The 23487-nt window shown below is 40.7% G+C and overlaps 2 protein-coding genes and 1 non-coding gene across 4 annotated transcripts in view; all 3 read right to left on the reverse strand.

The window, feature by feature from the left end:
- Nucleotides 1-1803: 1803 nt before the first annotated feature.
- On the reverse strand, nt 1804-2402 carry FMC1 (formation of mitochondrial complex V assembly factor 1 homolog). Its single transcript, XM_068191469.1, has 2 exons — nt 2159-2402; nt 1804-2053 (listed from the first exon to the last, which is right to left on the reverse strand). The coding sequence occupies exons 1-2, from the start codon at nt 2285-2287 to the stop codon at nt 1859-1861; spliced, it is 324 nt and encodes a 107-aa protein (XP_068047570.1). The 5' UTR covers nt 2288-2402; the 3' UTR covers nt 1804-1858.
- Nucleotides 2403-2749: 347 nt separating this feature from the next.
- Nucleotides 2750-2822, reverse strand: TRNAR-CCU (transfer RNA arginine (anticodon CCU)). Its single transcript has one exon. It is a non-coding gene; the product is annotated as a tRNA-Arg (tRNA).
- Nucleotides 2823-10639: 7817 nt separating this feature from the next.
- Nucleotides 10640-23487, reverse strand: part of UBN2 (ubinuclein 2) — a 44657-nt gene continuing 31809 nt past the window's right edge. For both annotated transcript variants that reach the window (XM_068191471.1, XM_068191472.1), the window contains exons 12-17: nt 22016-22066; nt 20620-20662; nt 18438-19967; nt 14237-14483; nt 13402-13491; nt 10640-12435 (exon numbers count right to left, since the gene is read on the reverse strand). In XM_068191471.1, the coding sequence (XP_068047572.1) occupies nt 12386-12435; nt 13402-13491; nt 14237-14483; nt 18438-19967; nt 20620-20662; nt 22016-22066 (2011 nt within the window). In that variant the 3' untranslated portion in view covers nt 10640-12385. The remainder of the gene's footprint in view (nt 12436-13401; nt 13492-14236; nt 14484-18437; nt 19968-20619; nt 20663-22015; nt 22067-23487) is intronic.

Raw genomic sequence — 23487 nt, forward strand, 5'->3', positions numbered from 1 at the left:
GACGCCGCACAGCTCTGATCTACCGAGCTGAAAATAGGCTGATACGTTTCCACCTGTTATATCAAGGCTTTTCAGAAAAAACACCATTTAACTAGTGAGACACTGTGAGACTTGCAAACTGGAATTCTGGGCAACAGAACCCTAAAACTTGTAGTTCACATCTCCTTGCCTTACCCAAGCAGACCAAATGTTCCGTTTTAAGGATCTTTTGTGCCACTCCACTATACTGCAGGGATCAAACCATCCCCAAGTTTTAAATACAGGGGAAGGAAGAAGAAGACTTAAATGAGCTGATTCTCTTTGCAAAGCTTTTCTGACAGAACACTTTGTTTTCCCTGGCAGTAAAAAAACCCCAACACACACACACTCTAATTTTCTTAAGGGCTGTTCCAGGCTTCTCCCCAGGTAAACCTCACATTTTTAGCCATTTCAAGTCATTCTCGATTTACATTTCTTACATATCCTGCACACAGTTCAACACTCTCCTGTGAACAGCAATGTGAAAAATGCATATTTTATGATTGGCTTTTCACAAATATTAAATTGAATACTGTATGTGTTATGTTATATTGATTAGAAGTGCTGTATTAACATTTTAATCGTATGGTAAATGCAGTTTTGTAGTTAAAATAGAGCCTATGTATGTGGGTTTTTTTTTTTTACTAGCTCAAGCAAGAGATGAGATAATGAAGAAACTCTTCACACAGAGATGGCAATGATGGGGGCCCATAAAGAATTACTGCCTCCTTATCGGAAAAGACAAACATTCTTCCACCTTCTCTCCGTCTTTATGGAACCACCAGGATTAAGGGGAAGAAGTTGACAAAAACCAGAAAAGTTCTTAATTTGCAAGCAATTTATGCATCATGTATGAGATGTATGAATATGCAACAGGCTGTTGCTTTTAAAGGTTATTCCTTTGTTCACAAGGCATGCTTATCGGGCTAAAGTGCCCGAGAGCATCTGGACGTCCGTAATTCTTTGCTTTTTATTGTCTTGTAATTGTCCTAACTCTAAATTTTCATTACTCTAATTGTATTACTATTTTTATAACCATTTTATTATTATTAAACTTTTAAAATTTTAAAAACCAAGTGATTGGCGTTTATAACAAGCAACAACTCAAGACCTTTTATAAAAAGACCGTGGCTCCGGATTTGCGAGATGAGTGAGAAAGCGCAGTCCCGTTTGTGCACGCCGTGTGACTGGCTACAGTCAGTTCCCCTCAGCTTCTCTGAGATTCACAGGGTGAGGGCAGCACAGGACGCTGCCAGGTGCACAGCTGACTTTTCAAGGACACAGAGAAACACGCAACTCATTAAGAATTCACCTCTCTGAATCACTGCCGCTCGCTCACCGCCACGGTAAAAACCAAAAACATCTTTAAGGTGGAAGAGGTTTGTGCTCCTGCAGTGCTCGCCAGAATCCACAGATGCTCCACATCAGAGACCTTTGTTCTAGAGAGAGTAGGGAATGTCACATCCAGAGTACGGCTGGGAAATCCTCCAGCAAACGCCGGACAAATTCTCTCACCTACCGCTTCTGAATCACGCGGGGGGACCAGGAACCCCTGCAACCCCACAGACAAGCAGTTCATCAGCGAAGGCTGACGATTTTCCACTGCAACCAAGCTCTCTGTCAGCCCGCGGAAGGGTGCCCATCCTAACACGCATTCACAAGGACGGGATGGGCGTCTGGGAATCCTGACAAAGGGACAGGGAGTCGGTTATCTCCGGTTACGGCTTTCGCACCACAGCCTAAAAGTGACCAAAGGCACCTGCTAGAGAACCCAGCCCACTCCCGCAGCTCTAGGATATTCGTTTATTGAGGAATAAACACTGGACACAGCAGTCCCGTCTCAGCCCTTCCCTCCCGGCTGCTGAGGCAGTCTGAAGCCCACCAGCCCGGCGACCTCCTGGGGCGAGCGCTCGCCCCTGCCGTGGTACTCGCGGTGCAGGGCCTCGTGCTCCCGGACGCTGCGGAGCAGGCACAGGTAGGTGGCGGCCTGGAAGTGCAGCTCCTGCTGGGCCCGGCACAGCTTCTCGCTGGTCACCTGCGGGGAGCGGCGGCGGTCAGGGCGGCCCCGAGGCCTCGCCGAGGCCTCGCCGAGCCCCGGGGGCTGCCGGGGCAGGGGTGGGGAGGGGAAGGCCGCGCGTACCCGGTGCGCGCGGAAGGCGGCGAGCACGTGCCGATAGGCGGGGCTGTCGCGATAGGAGCGGCCGGCGGCGCGGCGCAGCTCGCGCAGGAGCGCGCGCAGGGTGCGCAGCGGGGCTCCCGGCGCCGCCATCTTCCGAGCCGCGCGCGGGCGCGCCGGCCAATCGAGCGCCGCCGCCGGGCCTCGCCCTCGCGCCCCGGCAGTGCGGGCAGTCGAGCGCCGAGCGAACGATCGCCTCTTCCTACTCTCCGCCGCCCTCCCCCGCCACTGTAATCGGCGCCGGTCAAGTGCCGGGGGTCGAGCGCCGAGGCGTGCCCGCTGCACGTCTCGCGCTGGGCTCTACGCTTCGAAGCCGGCCTGTGGGAACGGAGCGCGAGCACCAGGACCCGTCCGAGAGGCGCAGCATACCGCAGGAAACCTGCTCGGGCCGCGGGCGCGTCCCCCGCCAGTTTCTGGGGCTTCTGGTTTAAAGGGCGCTTCGGGTCCCGCTGCAGCCAGAAGGGGACGCCCAGGAAGAACCGCAGGATCGCAGACCCGACGCAGTCGGCGGCTCACAGGGATGCATGAGAGACGGTGCGGCGGAAAAAAAATACCCACCCCAGATGGGACTCGAACCCACAATCCCTGGCTTAGGAGGCCAATGCCTTATCCATTAGGCCACTGGGGCTGCCGCGAGAACAGCGCTCCTGGGTGCGGACTTATCCCTGTCCCCGCCCCTTTCCCTGCACGGCGGGCGCGGCTGGCCGCTGATTGGGCAGCACCGCCCAGCGCGGCTGCCGCGCGGCCCCCGGGAGCCGGGGCCAGGCGGGGCTGAGGCGAGGCCGCGCGTCCCAAAAACGCGGTGTTCCCGCAGGGAAGCGCTCCCTTCCATACTGACCCTTTGGCGGTTCCTAAATTCTGGTCGTTGCACACGGTGTTACCCTTGCTCGGGAGCTTCCCCTGACTGAAGAAGGCTCCCACCCTCAAAACAGAAAAACCCGTCAAAAAGCCCCAAGAGGGCCAACCCTTCAAGTGAAATCATTTCCCATTTTTATTTTTGTGAGAAATCACAGACGCGGGGCTAATATGTACATTCCTCTTTATTTAATACAGCACAGACACGTGACACATAAAAAAACAGAAAAGTACACTCATGAAAAAGCCTGTCGCAGTCAGGGACAGGGAACAGCTACGCCAAATTGAGTAAGGCTCCTACTGCAGAACAGGGGTCTGCCGGCAAGGGTGGATCCCAGAGCAAAGTCTGCTGCCAAAAAAAGCTTGCGCTCCTTTCAGGAAAGCAGAAAAGGGCAAGTCCCTTCCGGAACAGGTGAAGGCAGCGTTACCCACAAGGTTTGCAGGATACGAACGCCATGACTGTGTTTGGATCGGAGCACTGATAAAATTAAATGCTCTCCAGTTATTCTCACAGAGGGCCAAGAGTCCTGACCTCTGAAAGCACTGGACTGCTCAGGGATAGGAAACCTGAGTACCTGGAAGGAGTGAAAACGTCAAGTAGTCACACAGAAGAGAGTTAAAATTAGCCTCCCTGATAGGGCTCTGCTAGCCACAACTGGGAATGTGCAGGGAACTAACCAGCTTCCCAACTAACAAAAGACTAACAGCCATTAAACTGACCAGAACAATATACGCACTGGAACTGACGCAGCCTTTTGAGGCAGCAGCTTCTTCCTTTTCCTGCTTCAGTTCAGGATGGAGATAAAGCAGGCACCAGTTCCTCTGGCAAAGAGCCTTACACACTTTTAAAAAATTAAAATACAAAAAAGGGAGACAGGTGTATTTACAAAATCCATGGCTGGTACAGTACATCATTTTTAAGACACACTAAATGCTACAATCTTTCAGATCCTGAGATTATTACAAAGAAAAAAAAAACAAAACAAAACAAAAACAAACCCCAACAACTCAAAACTTGTGTTCAGGTCCAGTTTTATAAGGAGAGAGGAAAGAAACCACACATTTAAAACACAGTATCCCTTGAAGTTATTTGAACACACCTCCCTAAAAAATCCAAATGAAAGTGGTGCTTACCACCCAAATGTAGCTGCATTTGGCTGTTCAGGCTTGTTGTCACAAGAGGGGAGCATTTCACGGGGCAGGTTCCCTGGAGAGCTCATCAGGTAAGCACAAGGCTGCTGGGATCCTCTCTCCATCGCTAGGACCCAAGACCCGGAATGCGCGAGCGTTCAAAGGAGGAAGGTGACCTTGTACAAATTCATACTGGACTGAGGACAGCAGCACAGGAATCACCAACTCAAACAGGTTTGCCATCTCGTATTAACTGTGCACTCCTTTGTTTGAAGCCAAGGAATGCAAAGAATTCTAGCTGTGATTTAACATGTATTAATTAAAAAAAAAAAAAAAAAAAAATCCTCCAGCTTTTTGTTCTGAGCTCCTCAGTGAAAGGCAGCAAAATAGTTTCTCAGCCCTTCATTGCCTGGGGGATCACAGCAAGTCAGGTAGAATTAAACTGGCTATATCCAAACGTGCTAATATATATATATATATATATATATATATAAATATATATATATATATATATATAAAAAGTTACACCAAACAAAGGATACGGAGGCCAAACTGCTGTTGAGGGGATATTCCCCACTGCCATTAGCTGTGCAGGGCACTCTTCTTCACTGACCCTCTTTTAACAGGCAGGCCTAAAGGGACTTGCACCTTCACCTGTTTTTTTTTCCCCCCAATGAAGTATTCTGAACATAGAGATTTTGTATCATCAGAAGTTATCATCACAGATGCCCTTTTATTATAAGCATCTGACTTTAGGTTAGAGAATGGCAACTTTTTAAGGATTACTCATTAAATGCTTCTAACTCTCAGTAAAAGACTACAAGAAACAAATCACATTAACAAGGATACTAGTTTAACTGCTAAAATATAGCACTCCTCAGCAGACTTTCAGGGGGTAAAAAGTAGTAGTTAATTTTGTTGTTGTGGTTTTTTTTTTTTTTAACAGTAGTCCAAAAATAAAATTTCTCCATCTATTTCCAGTACAGATCTTGATAACTATGCAAGAACATGTTACTAATTGCTACATGATGGAATCACCGGCAATAAAACACATACTACAATTCTCACCTCTGAGCTAAATTGTTATTTGTAGTTACATACAACAAGACTAAAAGACCAGTGAGAAATACCTGGGGACTGGAATTTAGTTTTTATTTAGCTGGTAACTCCCCTTGTTTAGAAGCAACTTCATATCAGTGAGAAATTAATTTAATTCACTTCTGATGCTGGAAAGAAACCTGGGATGTCTCAAGAGTTTCTTCCCAAATCCAATCTATACATTAAAAAACATTTCTGCAGCTTCTTAATCCAATTGTGAGAGCTGAATATTCTACAAAACTCTCAGACTAAAACCTGTCACAAGAAGTGATTTTAGCTTCCCTCTCAAGCAACTTTATGACACTTGACATTATGTGTTGCACCAGTGAAAGGGTTTCTTTTTTAAAATATGTTTTTTTTTTCATGTTAGCAAAAAGTTCTGCATTACAGACATTCAAAAATACTCCATTTTCTTTGGGTAAAATTTCAATATTAGCTGGGGTAGCTGGGGAAAGGAATGCATGTAACACTGAAACATGTAAATACTCATCTGCATAGTTGATATTAGTGACTACTAATCAAACTAAGGCCTTAGCTGGAAAAAGCTGAGAACACAAAAAAGTTTCCTTCCCCACTCTGGTGTAATCTGCTAAGTCTCAATGAAGCTCTGTCTACCTCAGCAACTGCTCAGTTTGGCCTATGATAGTGGCATCTTCTGAGTGGTTTTGGTTGATTCTCCCACTCTTTTTCTCTTGGTACTAGACAATAGCAAATATTACTATTTATTGATAAATGCATCTGCACACATTGCTAGGAAGAAACAAAAAACCCTTTTAGCATTGCGCATGATAGGAGCCAAATACAGTGTGCATTGCTTGGTTGGGATTACTTCACCATAAAGAAAAACTTGGTAGTGAATGGTTGTTGTTTAAGCAGGAGATGACAGCAATGGCAGACTGATACACACTTCTAGACACAAAACATGGTGGTGGTTGGGGTAAAACTACAGCTGTCAAAAATGACTACAAAAGACAGGCCTATAGCCGTGACTACTGACAAGTTTAGCAGTTTTACTTATGAGTGTGCAAAAACAGTTGCAGGGAATCTTTGTACTTCCCCAGTTTTGGGCCAATTCCAGGCCATGTTGATCTCTCAGCATAACTCACAGCAGCACCAGGGCTTTCTAGAGCCCCAAAAGGCTATTACAGCAGCAAGGGATCACTGCATCCTAGAAAAAGGATGATGAAGCCTCACCAGAAGTTTCCACAAACAAAGCATTTCCCTACACAACAGTTATTTTTCCAGTGGCCTAGTAAGCATACTTCTGGCTGCTTATTTTGGCAGTGATTTCTTAAGCAGTAGACAGACACAGATTTTTACAACAGCTGCACTTGTTAAAGACTGCAACAGTCAGCCATCATCACCAGCTGTAGATTCCTCATCCCACATATCAGCCCAGGATGAAGAGCACGTGTGTTCAAAAGGAATTAAACAACATAATTGGTGAATGTGGTAAACTTCACTGAAGTAACTTCACTGATGCACCTAAGACAGATGAAGAAGTACCCTCAACTACCACTCCAACTGGCTGAGCTACCAGCAATAGTCCTATCTTTGACTGGCACCATTAGATTGGTAGGAGAAATCCACTTATGGCATATTTTGCGTAATGGGTTAACTCAAACATGTGAAGACAAGCCAAGAACTGAGTTAGGCTATTCTCTGCCAGGAACATATTTGGTACCGTATTTTCTGGTTTCCACACTGGTTCTCCACCCATAAAGGACTCATAATTCCATTCCAACTCTGCAAAATAAATGCTTCCTTTTCATATTGCAACTCAAAATTAGATCTTCCCTAGGGGAAGCACAGCACAGAACTAGAACAGTCTAGTGATGCATATGCATGTTACCTTAAGTTTAGCACTTGGTCCACAAGTGAACTGCTAATTTCAGGTATTCATGTCTATAATAATCAAAAGTTAGATAGATCCTCAGCACAAAGCTGTTAAAATCACTAGATCATCTATTGCAGATAGCTAATTTTGTCTGAGAAGAAGGAAACAAGCACAGATACTATTATGAGGGTTTATCTGCAGCTAAGAACACATGAACTTACTGTTCATTATAGTAAGAGAAGAAACCACTAATGAAATCTCAACAAACTGAGAAGTACAACTTGAAAAGTACGTCATGACGTCATGGTGAGTGACTTAGGCAGCCTGTGAAGCATAGCTAGCTTTAAACACAATTAGCAGCTGCACTTTTGCAGGTTTTACCAAGTTCTTTCTTACATGGTGGAAAGTGACAACTTTGGTTAATGTGAGAATCCTTGCAGTAACTGGTATCAAGTAGGTGTGACCAGCTGCACACAAGATTCTTGCAGTTAATCTCAATTCAAGTATATTGCAAGCTGCTATTTTAACTTTATTTACCTCCCAGCTCCTTGGGGCTGTCAGTCACACATCTCTGCGTCAGACTCAGTGATTGTGTGAAGCAGTCCAGTAATTAATAAGGTTGCCAAACAGGGCCCATCATATTTTACTCATGATCTAATTAAGAAACAAATTCAAAACCTTCAGAGAAAAATGCAACAAGTTTCATTCCTGTTAGCCACTTCCTTTCTCTCATGCACATTTACACACACTCATGCACACACTCTTTTATTGTACTGTCATATTTGCACAAATGTTCAACCTTGAAGTAGCATTTAACAGAGCCAGGAGAATGGAGAAGGATGAATAGGTTTCAGGAGTATTGCTCGTGTGTGTGTGTGTGTGTGTGTGTGCGCACATGTGTGCGTGTGAGAAAGAATGCACAAGCACACAGAACCAATGCCACAGTACAGCAGCTATGAAGTTACACACATTACACACGTGGGTTTGTTTTTTTCTTTACAAAAGGGAGAAAAACCCCAGTTTAACAGCATAATGCCATCTTGGCAAGCTTAAGATTTTCCTCCAAAATGCTTTCCAGCACTTCAGGCTCGCTGAGAAAAGTTTAAAGAGGGTAGGGAAATAAAATTAAAAAAAAAAAGGCACTTAAACAAAGGACAAAGGCCTGATTCACGTAAGTCATGAAGGGTAACAGCCATTTCACCAGAGCTTGGAAAAATCAAAGTCTAGCAACCTTCTTAATAACTTCTTTAAAATTAAAATTGCATAAAGTGTTAATGAATCAGTTGTTTGCCTAATGCTTTAACCTTCTGGTTCATTTTATGAAAAAAACAAACAAAACCAAAACAACTAACAAGCCCAAACTAAAAACCAAGTGTCCCTTTAATGATTTTCCCCCCAGTTCAGCAAAAGATGAAAGTTAGGTGTGGGAGAAAGCCTTCCACAGTTTGGCTTGGATGTAGGTTTTCCCTGCAATGCCATCTTCAAAAAAATCCAGAACAAATGCAGAAGAGGGACCACTGTGCTTTCACCAATTCACTCAAAAACAAACAAAAAAACTGAAACAAAAAAACCCACCAACCCAAACACCCGAACGCTTCTAATCCAACTGTGGGCAAAAGCTAATCAAAAGAAAAAAAAACTGTAAACTAGATTAAAATTTGCTAATAAATACAGCCAAAAGTTCATTTTACGAATGTAGCAGCAAATGTGATAAAGTTAGTTGGAGTCCAAGGTGACTCCCAGAGGGTTACTGGTTCGCACAACTGCTGGCAGCTTGGGAGAGTTGCAGATTTCTCTGTTTCATGTCCTCAAGGGTCTTGCACCAAGTGGAGAAGGAGCGTGGAGGAAGGGTCAGGTGATTGGACTGCAGGAAGGAACAGGCTTTTAGCACCTGTCCCACCCCTAAATCCGTGCATCAGACAGCTTTTATCAGATTCAAACACAAAGCAGAACCCAAGTAATTAAAAGTTTCTTCTGATTAGCAGAAAACAGATGTGAAACCCACAGCATCCGCACTTGTGACTCATTTGATCAGTATTTAGACATGTTTCTCAAATCAACAGAGAAGGCTGGACAAAGTGACTTAGGCCATTTGTGTCTTGGAATGGGAGAACACTGCAGTTATAGTCCAAGGTATAAGGAAACTCTGCAGCCTGTTTTTCATCTAGCCTGCCTTCTTGCTTTGCAAGAGTCTCGAATGATTTCAAATCGCTACCATAGTTTTTGGAACTTTGGATCATGTAGCAGGGAATACTATCCAGACAGTTTCAACATCTAAAACCTATGTTTGAAGTTATTGCTTGCATTTGTTTGGGGCTTTCTGAGAGCTTGACACGTTAGCTCGTATACAGTCCCCAAACCAAGTTCAGCCTTGCTGCCTGAAAAGACAGCTCTACTTGGCTTTCTTATTGCTTGTGAATACTGAGGGTTTATTTAGTATGTACAACAACAGTTTATTTATTAACAAAGGCCCTTAAAAAGTAGTAAAAACATGTGTGTGTGGGGGGAATGTCTTCAGAAGAGCTGCTGTGCAGAAAATAATAAAACATTGCAGTAATCTTTCCCATTTTGTCTATGCTTCCTGCAAAGGTCTCTGGGAACAACCCTAGTATTTCCTTTGATTTGGCATTACTAGATTTAACCAAGGAGAACAGAAAACAGCAAGTAAAGGGTCCCCATCCCCAATGCTGTTCATTCTAAAGACACTCAGAAGCATAATGACTAACAGGAGTATAATGACTGAAAAGAGTCACCTGCTGGGGGGGGTTGTTTGAACTGATGTCACAAACAATGCATGGTCATCTTTATTTTCATCATCCTAGTATCTATTTCCACAGTAAGTATTAGTTTACTTGTTTCCCAAGACTGAGAAGCTCAATAGGACACAGAGGTAGGACTACTCCTACCCTCAAGATTTAGAGAGGATATTCTTCAACTGAAGATGAAGCATACTTCCAGGAAGAAAGGAATGCTGAAAGGGAATTTGTGCTGTAGTTATAAAGGGCTCCAAGTCTCCCAGTCTAAAATTTCAGTAAGTATGAAGACAAAAGATGACAATTTGAATGGGATGCCTTGATGAGGAAAACACAGAAGAGGTAGAACTCTCTTAGGACAGGGTCCTTTAAATATATTGCTGCCCAATGGCTCACTGCCACAACTCCCTAAGCTACATGCATTGTTAAAGTTCTCAGGTTTGACACAGTTCAGAGAATTAACATCCTGTCAGAACTGTTGGGCCTCAAAAAACAAAAGTTGGCTTCCTTCAACTCTTCCTGGAGAAAAGAAAAAAATATCAGATGAAGCTTGCACTCTAAATAGTTGATGGTATTTTGAAAGAATTTGTGCAGTATTAATGCTAGGGTCTACACAGCGTTTGTGTTTCAACTCTAAACCTCAATGGAGACGCAAGCTTATCTGATCAACACACCACATACAAAACATTAGCGCCAGCTAAAAAGCATTTAATTGGCAGATGCTGTGGAGTGAAACTAATGCATCTTAATTCAATCTGTCTTTCACAGAAGTGTTGTGCAAAAACATTTATTGCTGAGCTCAACCCAACATTTTTATACTAAATACACAATATATATTATTTTAAATTTCTGTATATATATTTATATAAAATTAAAATGAGCTCTAAATAGAAAAGAAATTGTTGTCCGATCTAAGAAAAATAAATCATATGTAAAAGAAACTTGCAAGCTCTACGTAATCTAGCAAAATACATTGAAGAGTCATTATTCAGGAGTCAAAGTCTCTCTAAAGGTGTGAGATAACCAGTAGTGTCTGGTTCAGTCTCAAGTCAAACTACCAGAAAAACTATCTACTAAGAATTTCAGCATCTCTGGTCAAAGGAATGTTTCAGGGTTGAAGAAGAAGGGCATCATACTGATTTATTTGCTCCTTTTCCCTATGACTTATTTTAGTTTCTGCCATTCTCACCTTTCATCTGACAGCTCAAGGGACTCAACAGCAAAGTTCTGTGCTAGTGTCAAAAGTGCAACATGTGCTGGATGCTTCCTAATCTTACATGTGAACTGGCTGATGCATTACTATCAAAGAAAAAAACACAAAAAACAACAAAGCAAGCTCTGCAGTCTTCTGCTACCATGTAAGAAAGAGTTCAGGTCAAACTCCCCAGGCCAGCAGGGGCTGGAAATGCTGAAGACAACCTATTCAGCCCCCAGAAGAGAAGGCACCTCTGGTCGCTTTTGAACGACTCCTCTTTGGCTAATGCCTGAAGCAGTATTAATCTGACTCTGGAATAGGTCACAATCAGCTTTCTTTAACTAGCAAATCAATATAATGCATGGCTTCTGGGAGGAGTCAGATAAAAGATGAAGCCTGAGAATGAGAAAAGAACTGGTTGTGGTTTATGAAAGACATGAATAGAGTATCTTTCCAGTAGCAATTAAGCACAAGGTAAAAGAAAGTTTAACAAATGGAAATACTGAAACATTAGCATGATTAAAAAAAAAAAAAAGTGGGAAAGAAATGCTAGTCTGACCAATAAAATGTGGGTTTCTTTTCATGTAAATGGATTTCCATCCCCTTTCTCCCTTAAATAACAACTTTTGTACTAAAAAAAACCTGAAAATAAATCAAATAGTCTGTGTCTCACATACTGATGTACCAGGAGACCTGTTTTTGAAGACAATTCTCAAGAGACTGCATACATCTGTAGGCTCCCTAAAGTGAAACAGCCTTCTAAAGCTGGATAAATGCCCATTATCAGAAACTGCTTTTGTCTAAGGGTTTAATTATAATGCAAAGTATCCCAGCATCATCTCTATTCTACATAACCTTTGGTCCACAACCATATAGTACACTCAGGACCTAAACATACTGGGCACTTTGGGCACTAAGAAAGTGGATGATTCCACTGTATGCAATGAATGGAGAAACCTATTCTAGCACCTTTCACCATTTCCACTTCCCATTGGACTTCACCCAGAAAAAAATGTTGGTGCTGCTGTGGGTTTGACGATCAATTTCTTTTAAGAGCCAATCAGAGCAGATAAAAAAAGGTTGTTTCTTTAGGCAATATCAAACTATGACCAGTCTGCATGACCAGGAGGACCAGTCCTCCTTTTCCTTCTCTCTTTGATCAAGTATTGTTTTATTTTTCTTCTTCCTCTCACCACAGTGCTTAGGATCAAAATATGTAAACATTGACAGAAACAGCAGCCCTGTGACAATAAGCACTTTCCCAACTGGGCAGATTCTGTCAGCCAACCAGAACTGCTTCAGCTCCCTTGCTTGTCCAGAAGTCACTGGTTTTTCCGCTGTAACTTAGTGTCCCCTTTACTTTGGCCTCCATCTGTAGTTGAGAGACAGAAACAAAAGGGAAGAATAAAAGCATGAGTGAACTTTTGTTTTTGTAACTTACAGTAGGAGAGACAGGAATTTGGCAGGTTCAGCTTTAGCATCACCAAAAAGAACATTGTCTTTACTGAGTGGAAGACTTTGCATCCTTTCTGTAGTTCATTTATTAGAAATAGCATTGTTGAAACCTGATATATCAAGCTTCATACCAAAACACTGCCCAGTTTTTTGGTTCTGAGAACTTTCAAAGAATCAAGAATGCCCACCAAGCTGCTGTCACCCTTCCCATTCCTTCTCCAGGCCCCCAGAAAATGCACACAGGTGACAAAGAAAGGTGTACACCCTAAACTGCACCTTCTAAAGCTTTCTGAACATTTTCCTGCTCTAAGCCTTACAAACAGAGAAAGTGTTCTGCTCCAAGTTTCTCTTCTCAATTAAAATATTTCCAATCAAGCATAAAATTCATAAGGAAAGCAGACATTCTATTAAGAAACCATCCCACCATTCACACGTGAATATAGTCTTATAAGAAACATGAAGAAAGCTTTTAGCTAGAAGGTCAGTTTCTCCTTTGAAGGGGAAAGGAAATTTTTTAGTGGAAAAAGACTTTATGCAGCCTATAAACAATCATGTTAGTGTCCAGTAAGTACTATTCCTTTTTCCCCAGTAGTTGAATTTGTACACTCCAGTTTCTAGAATTGTTGCAGTAAAGTAGTGGAATTTTTGAAATTTTTTTTGTTCCTGACATTGAAGAGAAGTAGGGAAAAAAAAAATCATTCAGGTTCCAAAAATACTGCTACAATAGAGTAAGTTCTGCCAGCTGCTCCCGAAGTTTGTCCCTGTGTTGTGTCTTCTCTAAACTAAGTACTGGTGTACATTATATTTCAGTCTAAGGCAGAAATCTGACTTTTAAGTTAAAATAAGTTAAAAATAAATAATAAGAAATGTATCATGTCTTTACCTGTGTAAGCTTGCTGCAAGTGAGCAGGCAGAGGTGAGTGAGACAGCGTTGCTGCATGCTGAGCACCTGGCTGTAAACCCTTCAGTAAGTCTGGGGGGGAAAAAAGGGAGAGTAAAGATAAAAAAATAAATCTTGAGGAGAGAGGCAGTCTCTGTGAAATAAGTTTTTGTTTTTATAGTGTGGCTGTACTAGCAGGCTTATCTCCACAACAAAGAATAAATACCTGATAGCATTCTGATGGCTAGAATAAGTCAACAAAGACAAACCTATGCAAATATAGTTAGCCAAAAGTCAGAGCAAGGACCATGCCTTGCTACTGGGATGTAACTTTTCATATAATTTGGTTTGGCAGAAAGACCAACATTTTATGTAGCTTAAGAACATAAATAGCTTCTTTATAAGCAATCAGAAAAAGTAAATGCTATCTTGGTTGACAGTTCTTCATAAGAGAGCTGTTTGATATCTGAGACTGAGTTAAGGCTACTTTGAGGAAATCACCATATTAAGTCCCTTATTTGAACTGAGACATTTGAAGACATTTAAACTATACTCCTTTCTAAAAATAAGATATTAGAAGTTAATCCAAAAGAAGTACATTCAAAACTAAACATATACCATGAATATAATAATGAAGTTAAGCTTATCAAAGGTGATTTACAACAACACTTAGCTATTACGTAAAAAAAGTTTTTACCAGTGATGGAATCCCATTTACGCTCCTGTAGGGATTTTCATGAACCAGATCTGAGTGTCTCAGAACTTTATTGCTTCCCTACTCAATTTCCATTTTAAGGATGCATCTTTCCTTATAGCACAGTGTCATAATTCCACTCACTCTGAGTTAGGCTGTGGTGGAAAGCCGCTGAGGTAGATCCCGAGGTGGTTGTCACTCCAGCTGTGTCCGTCCCAAAGCCAAGAAGCTCCAAGGGAAACTGGAAGGGCACAGTCACAGGAACAAGGCCACCCAGCATCCCAAAAGGAGCTAATGGTGCAGATGTCACGTTCTGACTGGTCACAGACAGGGGTGATGCCATGAGAGTCAGAGGTGAGGCATTAGCCAGTAATGATGCTCCTGCTGTTGACTATGCAAAAAAAAAAAAAAAAAAAAAAAAAAAAGCAGTACTTCAAGATTTTTAAAGATCTGAAATGTATTCTTCAAGGGTATAAAAATCAAGTATTCCCTGTTAAGTGTTGCTCTGTTGAGAAGTATATTAAACTATTAATGAATATCCACTTATATACCCAGGAAGTCTTCCCAGTGTTCATTTGCTAAGCAAGCACCATTATATTGCAGATTCAGACATAAATGTATGGTTCATCTATCATGTTTTTCTCATCAGCCTTACAGGTACTTTCCCTGATCTCCTTTCTAATTATGCACTGGGTCTACAGTCACAATGTAATGCAATAACTTCTATTAGATTAATAATATGAAATTATCCATCACAGATCTGAAGTTCTTTAAAAGTACAGTGTTACACCTCTCCCCTTTCCAAATCTGTATCTTAACAGAACATCATTTCTAAAGAGGTTGCAGAGAAACAATGAATTCTGAAAATTAAGACTCGTATGTAAGAATCCCCAAACTTAAGAAGCCAGGTTAGCAAAATGCATACATACATATGTATGTAGAGGTGTGTATGCACATGTCAGAGGAAAAGGCAAAGGAAAATCTCTCCACTATAAATGTCAAAATGAAGTTAAATTCACTGCAGCTTTAAAATAAAAATGCAAGATTAGCAAGAACACTTCATCTACAACAGCTCCCAAATGGCATTAATTCCTCTAATATTAGATCAGCTCATTCTTGTTTAACAATCTTTCCTTCACTGCATATGCAGTAATTTCATATGCTAATGTTCAGTCCTCTAATTATCTACTACAAAACAGTTAGTATAGAAAGCACTTTGAATCAGACTCCAACTCAGATAGTGTAGTTATTTGAATTAAAAAGACTCAGATGGAATAGGATTTCAAATCTGTGCATTTTTACAAGTAAGCCTCAATTAAACCCAAAATTAAGAATAATTTTAATGAACACAGGAGCTTAAAATGAAAACGACATTTCACTGAGTTCTGTAATAACAGCTTACAGAGAAAGCAAAGTCATGAAATCTCCTGGCATGGATAAGTTTTTATTACCAGTTTTTGTCTTAAGACATTCCAATGAAAGCAGCTAAAGAAAGGACAGTTTTTTCTTCTGAGAAAACACATTATTTTAAAACAGTGGCCCTGTAAAGGGAATTTACCTACAGGTGATGTTCCTAGCAAGTGTTTATATCGGTCATCTTAAAGGTACCAACTTCTACAACATACTCTATCCCACAAGTAGGGAAAAAAAAAGAATGAAAAGTATCAACACACTATTATTCTCTTTTGCCTTTAAAAGTACTAATTTCACAATAAGCTTATGTACAAAAAATTGACAACTGTTCCTTGTCTATGTAACCTAGGAAAGGGCCACAAAATAAAAGCCATACAGTAATGTTTTGCAACTGTGAATTTGTAAATTGCCTGAAAACCAACTTTGTCGAGTGCTCTGCCAAGATCTTGCTTACTCCCTCAAAAATGAGAGAAGGACAGTGAAGAAAAGAGCTACAGAGCATGCTCTAAAGGAACTGCAGTTCAGATGTTTCTATTTAACTCATATACAATAGTTCTTAAAAGGGTTCATCCTGGTCACATAGATCCAAGTCATAAAGATCCTTAGAAGTGTAAGCCAAATTCTGCTCAAGAGTACTAATGGTAGGTAGAGCTTTTTAAGGAAACCACACATGTACTCTTTGGCTTTGTGTCCTTAAGATGGAACTTTCTGTGAGGCTTCAGCAGGTATAAACTTGTGTTCTGGTAAATAATTGTGTCAATCAGAAGTGGAAAATAGGGAAACACCTCTTGGAAGCTTCCTAGTTCAGTACACCTTTATTATCACACAAAATAATCTAGTTTGATCTTTAATGTAAGCAGACCAGAATATTATAATGAGAAATACAGGTACCATTCTCATCTTCTAACAGCATCTCAAACAGGAATTAAATCCTAAGGCTTTAAAAGAAAGGGGATTAATTTTCAGCCTTAGGTGAAGTTTTAAGAGGAGTAACTAAGTCCTTAGTACATTATTCCTAACAACTAGTCTGGAATTGATGTTGGTTTAGCAGCCAGCCATTACACCTTAATAGCTAAATAAAAACCTCTGTTATCACAAATCTCCTCCCCTTTAGTGTACTTGAACTGGGAGGTAATTTAATTCTAATCTTTCCTTGAATGTACTCTACTGACTAAGCTTCACAGTGCACAGCAGCAACAGCCTTATTCCATGGTTTATCTTCTTTCATTTCCTACTGTTCTTCTGAACCATTTTTAGGTTATGAATTTCTGAAGTGTCAAAAAGCCCACATGAAAGGTCTCAATAATTATTTTAGTGATACCATATGCTGTTCAGTACCTCCAGCTGATTTACCCCTTTCTATATACCAACACACCTCATTTTGCTGTTTTATAATATGGACTCATGTTACTTGATTATTCACCACACACCCCCACATATCAGTGTTCTTCAGTAGGACTGTGGCCAAAATGCATTTCATTACTCGGGTGATCAGTGTTTCTAACAAAAAAATTACTTGCCTTCAACTACAGGAAGGTTTGCCAGAATTCATCTCATCATCCACCACAACAGTGCTTATTTCCCTTCTCTATCATCCTTAACCACACCCATTTCAAATTTTGTTCTACATCACAGCCATTGCATCCACTGAATTCTGCTGACTGCACCAGAAAGAAACAACTCTCTTCCCAGTCTATTCATTGTAGCCCTTTTTGTCTCCTCCAGGCACCTTCAAGAGTACTCAAACTGCACTGTACTTGGTTCAGCTCTTCTCCAGACCCTATGTGGTATCTCAGTGGCCTGCAGACAGCATAATCCGTGGATCTTTTTACCATTCAAATCACCCAGTGTAAGTGAATGCTGTGTCAGAGCCTGCCAGACTTTTATTGCTGACTGTTCCAGTACAGTAGGATGAAAGACCATAGAAGTGTCTTGTAAAAATCTTCTTCCTCCTGTTATTTCAGCTGCATTAAGAAGAATTTGATGGCAAACTAAAAGATTATAAAATATTGCCAGAAGTCAAGTATACATCACTCCCATGCAACAGCAATGTGCTCTGTTCAGAATTATACAAAGCTTTTCACTTGCTGTACACCAGGAATATAATTTAATACTACTTTTCTTAAGTATTGATGACTTCAGCATAGAGAGCACTAGAGAGAGGAAAACATCAAGCCATCTCAGTAATTAAGCATTCTCAGCAAGAAGAACACCACTTGGGAAAGCAGGTTGTCTTCTGGGCAAATCATAGATTTATATGTTTTAAAATAACAGTATTTTCAAAATATTTGTTTTGTTTGATTTGCCTTGCCTCTAGTGACAGTATACGCTTTCAGTTTCTAGGGTATTAATATATTAATGTGGTGTCTCATTCAGTTTGACTAGATCCTACAAAATAAAATACATAGTCACAAATACAAAAGAAAAGCCCTTGCAAGTGTTAATTACAAGTCTTGAAGTACACTCAACCACAGGCAACTGAACTCTAGTTTTGAGGTTAATCATGAAGTCTGACAACAAATGTACGAAGACACCTTTTAGATGACCACCATCATTACAAATATGTAAATATGAGAGAATACACAAATCAAATAATGCAAGTACATACCACATCCCCTGAAAACATGGTCACACAAAGCTTACCTTTTCTAGCGCTGTTAAAAGAAAAAAAGTGACTTCTTTTCCACAGTATGGACCAAGAAACAGTTTACAGTGAGGATTTGTTCCACACTGATCCTTGCATTTCACATCAGCTGGAAATACATATTCTTTAGTGTGAAATAGTTTCATCAGTATCAGCATTATGCTTAGAAAGGTAAAAAGTTGAATTTATGACATTTACAAATCAAGATAAAATATACTAAGAATGTTTACAAAGTAAGTGTGATAAACATTAATGTAAGGCTCAAATGTGAACTCATTCGATGCATACCTGCACGCTGGCTGCTACAACTGGAGACCCTGAGGCAGAAGATGGTCTGTGTGGAGTTGACAATTGTTTAGTAGCACCCTGTGTTCCACTTCCTGCTCCCCCAGACAGACTAGTCCTACTAGCTCCACTTGAGTTAAGATTACTGCCTCTGCTGGCAGGTACATTCATTCCAACTCCACCCAGATTATTTTTACCAACAGTTCCAGAAGGAGAAGAGTTGGGCAATTTTGAAGAAGCCTGAGGGTTTTTTGCAGGCTGAAGGCCTGAGGTGCGATTGGAGGACAGTAAATTCACTGTAGGAGACTGCCTGCTGATATTTACACCACCGGTCTGTTTATGAAGGGGGTTGTTGCTGGAGTGACTACTCTGGGAAACTAGTGCACTTGAACTGGAAGAACTGGGTGTTGTTGCAGGCCTGGGGGATGAGGTGGACTTGGATGAAAATTTAGGTGATGCATTGGGCTTGGGTGTCACAGAGGGCTTAGAAGTGGGCTTGGGAGAGGCAGCAGGTTTGGGAGAGGCAGCCATGGAGAAGGGAGGTTTGAAACCCTGGGAAGAAACTTGTGACACCATAGCCTTGGCTAAATAGTTACTAGAGGTAGAGGTGCTGGATGTTGTCCGAGAAACCAGTGGGTGAGACACTTGAGAGCCACTTCCGGATGAGGGATTAGACAAAGGCAGGCGATACACTACAGACTTATCTTGAGCCTTGATGACCGGTGATGAGCAAGAGAGTTTGGGATTACTACTCAATTTCACCACAGGATTGGTCTGTGATTTACTAATAGTTGCTTGTAAGGGAGATACATATTTCTGTTGTACAGCTGAATGCTGGTGCACCTTTGTCACTTGTGATGTTGAGGAAGTACCACCTTGAGCCTCAGCAGATGATACCAAGATATCCTTGGTTCTTTGAGAGGAGGTGGAAATAGCTGCTTGAGCCTTAGAGGAAGAAACGTGAGTCTGAGAAGAGGAGGAAGCAGCTTGGATCTGACTTGACCTCTGTAGTCCTTGTTGAAGTAGTTTGGCTGGCAAAGGCTCTAAGGAAACCTTGGGATTTTGAATTGAAGATCCAGCAATAAGGCCTGAAGAGATACCAGTGTGAACTAAGTCCTGGGGTTTCTTTGGTACTGGCCCTGTGTGACCAGCAATAAGACTTGATGAATGGGATGTTTGAGTGGGCTCTACTTTCTTTGATGTTGCCAGAGGCAACTTACTCATAATGCTTGCTAGTTTCTCTTCCCTCAGCCCAGGGCGAGGTCTGGATGTTGGTGTGTCTATGGTCGACCCAAGAGGTGATCCCTTGGCACCATTATTGATAACTGCCAGAGCATCAGAAACAGAGTCCAGTGAGGGTGGGTGGAAAGAAAGGTCTTCATCCAGTGAGTCATCCAAGCAGATCGTCTCCGGAGCTGCTGTGCAGCTAGAGCTGGCTGTGGTGCACACAGCTGCACTGGAACTCAGTACAGTAGCACAACTTGAATTGACTGAAGACATACAGGTTTTCTGCTCTTTTTTTGGACTGGAGTCCTGAAAATGAGGGGATAAGAAACATCAGGTTTAATAGTCTTTCTGAAATTGATTTAAGGTAATCTTTAGTGTAATACTTTTATTCAGTAAATTCAGACAAACCAAAGATCTGCTACTGAAATTTTCATATTAAGATACTTATGATACCTAGGTGCTGGAGCCCTGCCTGCTAATTCAATATTTGGATTTTAAAATCTAGCGTTGTTGCTCCATATAACTGGAAGTGTCCCACACAGTGAAGAACAACTAGTATTATGAAGAATAGGGTAGATAATCTGGTCACTTAGTAAAACTGCTACTGAATTAAGACAACACCTGGTCATGTCAAATGAGGACCTCTATACTATGGTATCATTCCAACCACACCGTTTTCCAATGTTGCCAAGTTTAACACATTCAAAAATGTGAAACATCACTGGAACTAGTACCTCTTCATAGTCAATTTTCAAAAAAACGAATACAGCTTAAAATGGCAAAGCTATACAGAGGTATTTTGTACTACATTCTTTGAAGTAATCCACCACCAAGTCAATAAGCACTGCCTGACAAACCTTCTGCAAGAATTTTTCAGGATCAGAGACAGAAACAGGTTGTATCAAATGGTCACATTGGACCATTAAGTAGGTATTCAGATATCTTAATAGACTTTTACCTTCACTTTGGGTTTAGGGGCCAGAATCACCTTCTTCTTTGCCCTAAAACAGAAGGGATAAAAGTGCATCAGAAGACAAAAAAAAAAAGCATGTGATTGTCATTTTAAGTGTTACCCTGATTACATCCCAATAAACTAGAACGATGGCTACAGGAGTCCAGCTTTAATAATAAGACATCCTTGAAATGAAAAATGGTTTAAAATATAGGGGGAAGGAAAAATAACACACTATCAATTCATTTTTCTGATCATGTATCGCTATGTAAATAGTTGCAAAATCAACAGAATTTATGATATAACCTGACATAGATCAGGGTATATCCAGAGAGCTGGTTTTATTTTTCTGATTTAGAAGAACTTCAAAATATCAATTAATTTCAGCCTCTTAATATTATGAGTTTGTCTACTTAGCAGAGCTTTGCCTATACTGAAGTCTTCTAGAGTAGCAATATAATTTCACTCTTTACATTGACATTTTTGTCCCTGAGGAGGATGCTTCCTATTCTCACTTATTTCAAACCAGATAAAAACAGTTGTTTCTTTCCCCCACAAAAGCAGTTTGTTGCTTATCAACTATTAAAACAGTTGTATCTAATTTGTTTGTTGCAAGAAGTAACTTAGCAAACTATCAATTTTCTTCTGCAACGTACACTAACTGCAGTTATGCAAGTAAGGATAGCATGAAGGATTATTAGTTATCGGCTTCAGCTTAGAGGTTCAGCATTTCACACCGTACTTCTTCAAGGGCAATCAGCAGATTTACATCTTGTAGGCAACTTTTGATCCTTTCCTAAGCAACTAGAAATACACCTGGTTAAAAAAAGACTTTACTGTAGGTGGATCATGACTCAGTTTTGATGTTATGTCGAAAAATATCCTATGCTAATCACATTTATAACAAAAGTTGCAACTGCGGTTTTATTTAAAGTCGTAACAATTTATTTGAATTCTGACTGAATATAGACAGCTCCTGAGAGGCACACAGTGTTGTCTGAAAATATGATAGAATCCCACTGAGATACACAGACTTCTGTGATTAGAGATATTTTTGAGGAAAAGAAAAAAGCAGGAAGTATTGCAGTCTGAGTTCAGTTTAATAGGCTGAATGTCAAAAATTAGGCAGTGTGTAATGCTTTGAGTAAAAGGTATTAATTCAAGAATTAATACCCCTGGAGTTATCTAGCCACTTCACAAGTGAGTTAAAATTTAATGCCACAAGAACGTTACAGTTATATGCCTAAATTAAAGCATTAAAGAAGATTATAAGTATCTTCAAACAACTGACAAAGTACCTCCCTTTCCTTCCCTCTGTCTAAAACAGGTAGCAGGAAGACGAGAAAAGATGCTCTGCACAACCTAAAGATCTTGTAAAGCATATTGTCCCCGTTATACTCACGGAGCAGAAGTGAGGTGATTGTGAACACTTCGGCTTTCTTTAAAAAGCATCCTAAAAGAGTGGTGAGAAAAGAAACATGAGATTAGTCTACAGCGGCAAACAGCTTATGACCACTAAATACTCAAATATCCTTTTTTTTCAGAACCAGCCTTTGATTATCTGTCCCCAAGGGAACTAATGATTACTTTGCCTTGCTGTCATGGTATACGTCTTGGCATCCATGAATAGAAGATCTAAAAAAATTATAATAATTTGCATTTATGCTCAAAATACCTCAGTAAATGGCCAAGCAAAAATCAACATAAGAGATTATTACTTCCTTCAACTGGACAGAAGAAATACACTTTGAATGCTCTCTCCTCAAAGATGAATGAAATAGTTAAAATATAAAATAAAAAATTATTGTAAACTCTTCACACTACATGTCCAACACACTGATCCATAGGCTTGGGTTTGTGGTTATTAATCTCGTGGGGTTTTTTCAAAGCACAGAAGATAAAAGGCTGAACACAGTAGCCCAGCTTGCTTCTAGCTTTCTTCAGTACTTTTAGTACTGAAAGAACTTTACTAAAAGTTTTTGAAAGTTTAATAAAAGAAAAACTGTAGGCTATTTTGTATCACTTCTCCAACTTCAGTTACACTGGACTTAGATATACATATTACTCCAGAGCCAAGGAATGGCAGGAGCCAGTGTGACAAATCTCAGTACTTGCCATGATTTTATTCAATGTTTTCAGCTCCTTAGTTGCCAAGTGGAAAATGAATATGATTGCTGACCTGTATCTATCCTCCAGCTTACTATTCAAATGCAGCTATGAATAGACAATGAAAACTTGGTCCCCTTCCTTGTTTCCAGATAGGCAAACTAGGACAGACATTTTCTTACAGCACTGCCATCACATTGACACTGACCACATCATGAACAGCTGTCTGAACAAGAGCTTTTCACCACTAATAATACAGCCTGCAGAGCTACAATAATTACAAAAAATCCAAATATCCAAAAATCCCATGCCATCTGGTAAGAAAACACTGATCCTCTCACTACAGTTCAGTGCCTTACTTCTCAGATTCTATTTCCGGCTCCATTTTCACATTTTCTTCACCACACTAACCTCCAAATCTGTACTGCATTGTTCCATCAGAGATTACTGAACGCCTATGAAGAACATCATGGAGCAAAACCAACGTTCCTCATGACATGTTTAATGTGCCACCTCCCAACCTATACAGCTTCTCCAGAGTATTTCCCTTCCAACTTCCTTATTGGTTCTTTATCCATTCCTTAATCTTTTCAATTTGGAAATGAAAATTCAAAATTAATCACAGGCCCCAGTAATTTGTAGCATCATCCTTCAAGGTTAAAGACAAAATTTTAAGTACTATAAAAGGACAGAAATCAGGCATGGTACAAAGAAAAGACAGAGCAGTATATGAGGTCCCGCCCACACTTAACAATCCTTTGATTCTGT

Source organism: Anomalospiza imberbis, chromosome 5 (genome assembly GCF_031753505.1).
Source record: "Anomalospiza imberbis isolate Cuckoo-Finch-1a 21T00152 chromosome 5, ASM3175350v1, whole genome shotgun sequence".
Lineage (NCBI taxonomy): Eukaryota > Metazoa > Chordata > Aves > Passeriformes > Viduidae > Anomalospiza > Anomalospiza imberbis.

Bases quoted from the DNA above. Each gene is read 5' to 3' on its own strand.
- FMC1 (XM_068191469.1), bottom strand. From the start codon at position 2,287: ATGGCGGCGCCGGGAGCCCCGCTGCGCACCCTGCGCGCGCTCCTGCGC. The intron at 2,054-2,158 runs GTACGCGCGGCC...CGCTCCCCGCAG, and splicing joins CCGCCTTCCGCGCGCACCGG to GTGACCAGCGAGAAGCTGTG.